Source organism: Diospyros lotus, chromosome 5 (genome assembly GCF_014633365.1).
Source record: "Diospyros lotus cultivar Yz01 chromosome 5, ASM1463336v1, whole genome shotgun sequence".
Taxonomy (NCBI): Eukaryota; Viridiplantae; Streptophyta; class Magnoliopsida; order Ericales; family Ebenaceae; genus Diospyros; species Diospyros lotus.
The window spans coordinates 4,687,732-4,696,654 of NC_068342.1; the positions used below are offsets into that span (position 1 = coordinate 4,687,732).

The window sequence follows — 8,923 nt, forward strand, 5'->3', positions numbered from 1 at the left end:
GCCTCCTGGTTTTGAGATAGAAGACAAGAAAGGGAAGGGGTGTAAGCTAAAGAAATCCCTATATGGCCTTAAACAATCCCAAAGGCATGGTTCAAGAGCTTTAGTACCACTCTGAACTGGCTTGGCTACAAACAAGGGTAAGCTGATCATACATTATTTACAAAACATGCAACCGATACGAAGAAGACAATCTTGATTGTATATGTAGATGTCATTATCATCACAGGAGATAATAGTCAAGAAATAGAGAACTTCAAGAAGCAGTTGGAGGGTAATTTTGAGGATAAAGACTTAGGGAAGCTGAGATATTTCATAGGGATGGAGGTGGCTAAAAGTAAAGAGGGTATCTTTATTTCTCAAAGAAAGTTACACTCTGGATCTTCTAAAGGCAACAAGCAAACTTGGATGCAAACCTGCCAGCACTCCATTAGAAAAAAACTAGAAGTGGAAAGAAGAAGACAGAAGTGAACATCCAATGGACAAAGGGAGATATCAATGTTTAGTAGGAAAACTAATCTACCTATCTCTCACTCATCTTGATATTCCATATGTTGTGAGTGTGGTAAGTCAGTTTATGCACTCTCTTACTCAAAGACATCTTGATGTTGCATGTCACATTCTAAGATATTTTAAGGGGACACCAAGTAAAGGGCTATTATTCAAAAAGGATGAAGATAAAGTAAGTGTGGGATTTGCAGATGCAGACTGAGTTGGTTCTATTAAAGACAACAAGTCAACCTCCGGTTATTGCACTAAGTTATGGAGTAACTTAGTTACTTAGAAAAGCAAGAAACAAATTGTGGTAGCCTGTGGTAGTGTAGAAGTAAAATACCAATTGCTCAAGGAATATTTGAGGTAATTTGGCTTGAGAGACTAATGAAAGACTTAAACATATATGTATCTACTCCAATGAGGCTATACAGTGACAACAAGTCAGCCATTAGCATCATTCATAATCCAAGGCAACATGACCGAATAAAACATGTAAGGATTTACTAGAATTTTATCAAGCAATAAATCAAAAATGGAAGTATCAGTCTTTCCTATGTTCCTCAAAAGTCTCAGGAAGCAAATATCTTTACAAAAGCTATATCAAGAACAGGATTTGAAACCATCATAAGTAAACTGGGAATGATAGATATCTATTCACTAGCTTAGGGGGGGGGTTGGAATTCAGCAAGGAATCCTGCCAATTCCATGGAGATTTTATTAGGAAAGTTTTCTTTTAGAAAGTTACAATGCTTAACAATTGCTAGCTGTTATTCTCCAATCAGTCTTGTAAATTAGTCTTTCTATAATTAAGTAGTACAGCTATAGATAGTACAACTGTTGTATCAATTAGTCCTATGATTTAGGAGGCTAAATATAGGAAGGTATGCTGTATATATTGATTGACGGTTGATGAATACAATTATCAGAGAATTTCTCTCCAAATAAGTCTCCGTTCAGAACCAATCAAAAAGAAGTGTACACAAGAACCAATCAAAAAGAAGTGTAAATAAAAGATACTTGAATCATTTAAATAACAAGAAATGAAGAAATCATCACAGTGGAAATCAGCAAACTCACTCCCAATAAACAACAAAGGTCTATAAAAAAAAGTAAGAAAGAAAGAAACAGTGACGGAAAAAAAAAAAAAGAAGCATGCCAGTAAGCTGCAAAAAAGCCAAAGAAAAAAGAGCAAATCTGTGAGAGACCTGAATCAACAGCTCCAAGCATGCCAGCGAACCTGCTGCTACAGATGACAATAATGGGGTGATATTATCATCAGTTTCGGCATTGGGCTGCAGAACATTGAGACAAGCAAACATTAGGCTAATAAAGAGAAATAATGTAATAAGAAATGTTTCTATTTTGCTTAGGGAGGTAGAAGGGCCAATAGAAAAACATATAAGCAAAAAGAAAAGAAAGAAAGAAAATAAGAATTTGTACAAATGAAATAAATAGCACAAACTCCACCTTTGGATTAAGCAATTCCCTAAACACTTCTAATGTTGAAGGTGTTCCTCCTATTTACAGCCAAATCCCTAGCCCGAATAAAAGACAAGGGTTGTGTTAGGTGGCTGTTAGGCATAGGTAGCATAAAACTTGTTGGGCCAAATATCATGAATTAGATAAATGGGAAAATCATTGGGGCATAACACTCTTGACAATGCCCTGTATTGCCTGAGTGCAATGAAAAATGAGCTAGGGTTGTTGCATCAACACCCAAATATAGTGTCAAATCAACAAGGGTTCTTGCATATTCACAGATGAATGCAAGTTAAAAAGTTAGTCTAGGATCATAGATTAAAGATGGGATTATGAAATATTCGAACTTTGACAGGAAATATAAGCACAGCTAATTTGAGAATGTTACAATAGATGTATGGTTATTCAAAATAGCCAAAATAAGAAATATGATATCATATGTATAAAGTTGGAGTGGCGTCTATTGAAGAAAAGACAAAAGAGTCATGCTTAAGATGGTGTGAACATATGACAAGAAAGCAAAAGAGGGAGGTGATGACCAAAGAAAACTTAGTGGGAAACCCTTAGACATGAAATATGATATAATGGCTTCATAGAGGATATGGCTATAAATACAGATGGTTGGAGGCTAATATTCATGTAGCCTACCCCACCTAGTGGAATTAAGGCTTCTCATTGTTATTATTTTAAACATCACTCCTTCACTCTATAACCTTCTAAAAAACAAAAATTATAACTAGCTCACACATTGAATTGCATAAAACATAATATATACATAAATTACATTAGGCAAGGTAAAATACCTTGTTCATCATTATGTGCAATTATTTAATAATAAAGGAGAGAAGGCAAAGACTGGCAAGTGATGAAGATTGCATTCTTGAACACAGTCAAGAATTTAACTGAAAGCTATCTCCGCAAAATTTTAAATGCAGTATGAAAGAAACCAACACCCCCCCCCCCCCCCCCCCCCCCCCAAAAAATGGAACAAACAACGTCATCAAGAAAGCATATGCAAATGGACCAAACTGCAAGTTTAGTAGCTTACATCAGCATTGTGTTCTAGCAATACTTTCACAGCATCTTGTTGTCCATGGCCTGCAGCCCAAACCAAAGGAGTACCAGCATCACTTTGTGAGTTAACATCCACATCTTTGGAGAGTAAAAACCTCAGCAATTCAATATCTCCTGCAAAGATGAATGAAATGAAATTTAAATTATAAAAAGACCAAGAGTAACTAATTTGTGCAGGTTGCTTTAACAGAGAAATCACAGGGATACAAATATATTATATCTAATATCACTGCGTTTAGACTATGGAAGATTGTAAAATGTTGAAGAGACTGGATGGAATGAAAGAAGTTTGTAACAACAATTGTAGAGAAGGACTAAAAAAATTTGGGAGAAACTCACAGGCATGACATGGGGTATAATGGCCTTAAGAAGATATGGTCACAAATAGAGATGATTGGAAAATTAAAATTCATGTAGGCAACCAATCTAATGTGTTATTATTGTTGTTACAAGTAAAAAATAATCACTTACAGCTAGGGATGGCAATGGGTACCCTACCCTGTGGGTACTCACCAAAACTCTACCCTGATAGGGAGGGTTGTGGGTATCAAAAAATACCCATGGGGAGGTTATGGGTAAGGTATTTAAAATACCTGTTTGCTTGCACTAATTGTTTGATTCCTTTGTTATCAAATTGTTGTGAAATTATTTAAACTACGAATAAGAATTTGTTAAAATGATATATATCGAGTATATGGGTACCCAATTATTTGAGAAATTATTTCAAATATGAATAAGAATTTGTTAGAATGATGTATATCGGGTACATGGGTACCCAATTACATTACAAGTATGGAAATGGGGGGTTAAACAAAATACCCTGAGGGTACAAGTTTGGATACGGGGTCAAGAATCGAGATGCAGGCATGAGGGCAGATGGAGGGGTCCGTTACCCATCCATCCCTACTTATGGCACGTTTGATATCCTGAATAAATAGAGATGGGTGCTGGAATAAAATCAGAATTTGACTGGAAATCTGCACAATAATAATAAAACAAAAACGCAATTGTATAATGAAATGAGATTTAAAAAGAACGTATAACAGGATTGAAGTGAGCTATGCCGAAACAAATCTCCTTACGACAAATTTCGCCCCCTCAATGGTGTTAAATGATCAATGGACATCTGTCTCCCAAGATACAACACTTCTTCCAATAAGTACATCACTATACTAACCTTAACGGGCGAAACCAAACTTGATAGTACTCTTCTTGTTGACTGGAGGAAAGAGATTAGAATCTCACACACTTGACAATAATTGAAGTTTATAGAAAGGTGACATCTTACTCTTGTGATCATATGATTTTGATAATGACAAACAATATAAGCTTCATTATGTTTGGAATTAATGTATTAAATGTACTCTATGTATTCAAAAATCAATTTCATGTTATTGTTTTGCAAAAAGAAATGAAGTTGGGCTATGTTATTGTTTCCATCTTAAAGCAAAGCAAGTAGTCAAGATTCCAAGTCTTTTATATAAGATTGGTCGACTAACATAATGTTTATTTTTCTTTAAAAAGGTTGGCTCGGTCAACTAACCTTAAGCCTTGGTCGACCAACCTTAGGCCTTGGTCGACTAACAATATATTTGTTATATCTTGGTCAACTAACTCTTTAAGTTGGTCAACAGAAGGTCAGTCTTGGTCGACTAAGTGTCATGCCTATTTTTGTCTTGGTCGACTAAGTGTCCTAGTGCTTTTATGACTTGGTCGACTAACCCTCTTTGTCTGTCGACCAAACTTATTATTTTACCAAATTCTGTCGACTAACCATTTTTCTTTTATCGACTAAGTCTTTCGCAGAATTCATAACGACTAGATTTTTGCCGTATTTAATGCTCGCCCAACTACCTCAACGACTCAATTTTTGGATTTTTCCGCCATCATCTATAAATAGGTGGTTGAAGGAGTTGAAGGCGGCTAAAGAACATTTATTACGATCAACTAATGAGCATACACTTTGCATTTGTGCTTTCAACTTGTACTTTCTCTCTCGCGTTTCATTTAGAGGCTTTGCAATCTACTGTTTTATTCATTAACAGCCTCGTATTTATTGTAGAGAGAATTTGTACTAAGAGTTTTTAACTCTTAGATTTAGCTTCATTGTATTTATCACAGTTTACCTAGTGTAAGCTAGAGGGTCCATTCGAGTGGGAGACTTGTAATTTCATAGTCGCGGACTAGAGGACCTACTCGATTTGAGTAGGGGGTTGATAGTGGATTTGTTTCTAAATCCTTAGTGAGAAGCTAAAGTAGTGGATTAGGCTTGGAAAGCTGAACCACTATAAATCATTGTCTCCTGATTTTGTGTTCTCTATTTTGTTTCTCTTTTTTAGCTTCTTTATATATCCTAACTAATTTGTATATTTATCATCTCGCCTATAAATATTTTATATTCATTACTCTCACAACGAGATTGTCTTCACACGGTTGATACCTCATCGTGCCATTTTAAGGTTTTGAGGTTTAACGAATCTGTGATCTTTGCAGACGATATCTCTAGTTCTCAAAAATTATTTTTATTATACCAATTCACCCCCTCCTCTTGGTGTGTTCCATAGCAAGCTCAATTATATCAAAATGGAATATAGGGGAGGGGGGGGGGTCCTATTTATAGTTTCCAAGTGTCCAATCGTGAAAGGTTATGTTGTTTGACCCATTTCCAAGTGTCCAATTGTGAAATGTCATGTTGTTTGACCTAGTTTAATCTAGATCTTCAGATCATATCCTTTCATATTTGGGTGCAACCTAATGGTCTAGATTACACCCTCTGACGAAGGTAAATATCTCTTCCCTTGCACCTTTCACGTCCAAATAAACATGTCCACTCACCTGTGCCCTGTATGAATAGTTGTGCCTAGTTTTGAAAACTTTTCCAATTCACACATTTAAGAATTTAAGACCCATTAATTCCGACAATGGGAAGTTAAGCATGGGATAAAATAGCGATAGGACTAAATAGTCCTATCCCATATTTAGCATCCTAAGTTTTAAGAATATACAAACTCAAATTACTCTTATCTTGTGTTTGATATGGTAAATGTTGAATGAGGAATGGCTGGACATTAATTATAAAATGACTATTTTGTCCCAAATCTTAATGGGGAGAGGTAGAGAGATAAGGGGCAATCTTGTCCCTCCAGTTCAGAACTTTAATCCTGTAGACATGGGATAAAAAACCTGAGGGGACTTGGGACTAATTTATCGCACTTCTGTGGGATAAAATAAGCCTTGGCTGATTTTATCCCATCTATTTTGAGATACCAAATATTGCTATACCTTGTTAGATGGTATAGCACCCTCTTATCTGCATACCAAACATGTCATTAAGATCTAAAACACTAGTAGGACATATTATATGTACTTTTCATGCCAAGGTAAATAAGATAGAAAGAATGAACATGAAGAAGCATGGGAACAGTAAACCATCTTTTCCATGAAAGGTGGTGTTACAACCACAACAAAAATTATCCAACATGTCCTTCAGGAAAAATGGATGAGATGTAGCACCTGTTCCTGCAACATGATGAAGAGCTGTAGCCCCTAGCTCACTGGCTATGGCAGGATTAGCACCACACTCAATGAGGTATTTGACAGTAGCACTATGCCCTTGCCTAGCAGCATGAAGAAGAGGAGTCTCACCTGTAAGAAGCCTCGTAAGAATTATTGAGATACTTTAGCAAAAAGAGGTACATCATATATGAAATTTTAAGTCTTGGGTGCCTGATTTTATAATCTATCTTGATTTACTGAAAATGGAGAGGAATACAATTGGAAAATTAAGTAAATGAAAAGAAAGTGGACTTTTGAGAGGTCCACACTCTCCCAATATCTTTACTACCCAAAAAAATCCCTTCCCTATTCTACTATCTTTCCTATTTATATGTTGTTCCAGCTATCCTCCTCTAACCAATTCTGTTGTCCGCACATGCCACCTGCTTTGCTCTACCCATATTACCCTTTAACCACCTTTGTTGTTTTCTCCCTTTCCCTAATCACTTCTCCCTTTCCCTTATCACTATTCTGCCCCTGCTTATTCAGTCTTTGGTAATGGAATTGTATGGGTATTCTATCAGTGCCATGTCAGCAATACAAAGTGAATAATATGTGAGATATGGAAACAAGAACCAAGCCCTTCTGGATCGTGAACTGATTATATACATCACAAAACCAAATCAACCAAACAAGAAGGGTAGAACTAATGTTCAGACCAGGAAGACTAATGAGGAACATAAGTGGAGTTTTTGTTGAGTAAAAGAATAAACAGGTAGCAAGGTTCCGCAATTATAATTCATGATGCATCAGCAAGTCAAAGCAAATGGTTCAAAAAAGATAAATTATTTAATTAATGCATGTGTTTCAGCCCTCCCCATGTATTGGGATAAAGGCTCAAATGTTTTATGTTGTTTGTTTCAGACCCATTAACAGGTTGAATTGAAAAGCTAATCACAAAATCCCTATTTTCTAGGTCATATAATTAGCATGCATCAAAACAACTCAAAATTTATGAAAACCAAAGGACTCCTCAATTTATAGTTTTCCAGTACCACTCACGGACAGAACTTGCTAATGGAGTTCAACCAATCAGATTTTCCCTTGTTTTTTTGCAAATAAACTGTTCCCAAACTTGAATCTATTACCTTCCATTCACAAAGGAGCAACCTTACAGTTGCTTCCAAGGGTCTTTGCCTCTTCAACTAATCAAACTAATGCACGAGCATAATCAGGAAATTGCATATCCCTGTATGCCACACATTAAAAATAAATATGCCCCAGGCGGCAAAGTCACATTATGCCTTTCCAGTAAGACTTCCCACATTGGCAGCAAAGTCACTATATGGGGAGGATCACAATCCTATAGAGCTACATATAACCAAAACACATATTGATTTGCCCTCATTTTGCCCAATTTTTAGGAACAACATCAGATGGCATAAGAGTGTAATGTTACAGTACCATCACCATCTTTTGTATTGACATCAAGCTTCAAGTCCTCCACCAAGTACTTGCAGATCTCGGTCTGCCCTTCTCTGGCAGCAAAATGAAGAGCCCCTCGCTTGTTAGCGTCTTTAATATTGGCCACCGTTTGTGATAGTCCCTTTCCGTCATCAAGCTGTGCTGCTACCTCTGTTCATCGGACCGGTACATACATGGACATACACAAACACAAACATACAAGCAGGCAAGTGAATTGTTGAGCAAAACGACTTTCTACGAGCAGCAAAACTAGGCAAAGAAATTATCCGAAACTTACTCTTCAGGACATAGAGGTTTCCGGCACAGGCAGCGTTCAAAAACTGTTGAACTTTTTCCCTTACTGCAATCAAAGCAACAAAGTGATTCAATGATCATATATAAAAACAGAGAGAGAGAGAGAGAGAGAGAGAGACCTGCAAGGGCCGCAGAAGCATCGGGAGCCATTGTAATCGACACTTGGAAGGAAGAGAATGTCGGCGGAAGTAGTAGTGATTCGTGGAAAGAACCCTAGAAAGAGAAGCTCTCTGATTTCAGACACTTTCCCGTTGTACTGGAATCCTCCGAGAAGTGGCCCCGGCCCCTGGGAAGAAGAAAGACCGAGCTCGCCTGGGCGAACCGGATTAATTCATAACATTACGCCCCTCCTTGGGATGGCCGACCCGCACGACCCAGGTGCTCCTGCCATCAATTTTGTCACGAAGGATAAATTGCAAGTTAAAATTTTAATTTTTATTTAAGATAAAAATCAAAGTCATAATTTATTAAATTAATTTCGATATATTACTCATTCTATTACTTGACTTATACTCTATAAACATTTTACGCCTCTTCTTAAACCCAATCTAGTGAATTTGAAATTTCGGGTTAATTTCTAATAAATTTTATAAATAAATTTAAA

General features: G+C 36.7%; 1 protein-coding gene across 2 annotated transcripts in view; it reads right to left on the reverse strand.

The window, feature by feature from the left end:
- LOC127801521 (uncharacterized) overlaps nucleotides 1-8,683 on the reverse strand; it is a 31,223-nt gene extending 22,540 nt beyond the window's left edge. The window contains exons 1-6 of one of the 2 annotated variants that reach the window (XM_052336735.1): nucleotides 8,439-8,682; nucleotides 8,303-8,365; nucleotides 8,005-8,175; nucleotides 6,559-6,690; nucleotides 3,020-3,159; nucleotides 1,698-1,784 (exon numbers count right to left, since the gene is read on the reverse strand). In XM_052336735.1, the coding sequence (XP_052192695.1) occupies nucleotides 1,698-1,784; nucleotides 3,020-3,159; nucleotides 6,559-6,690; nucleotides 8,005-8,175; nucleotides 8,303-8,365; nucleotides 8,439-8,469 (624 nt within the window). In that variant the 5' untranslated portion in view covers nucleotides 8,470-8,682. Of the gene's footprint in view, nucleotides 1-1,697; nucleotides 1,785-3,019; nucleotides 3,160-6,558; nucleotides 6,691-8,004; nucleotides 8,176-8,302; nucleotides 8,366-8,438 lie in introns of both variants that reach the window. The other variant, XM_052336736.1, reaches the window with a different exon arrangement.
- Between the last annotated feature and the right edge of the window lie 240 nt (nucleotides 8,684-8,923).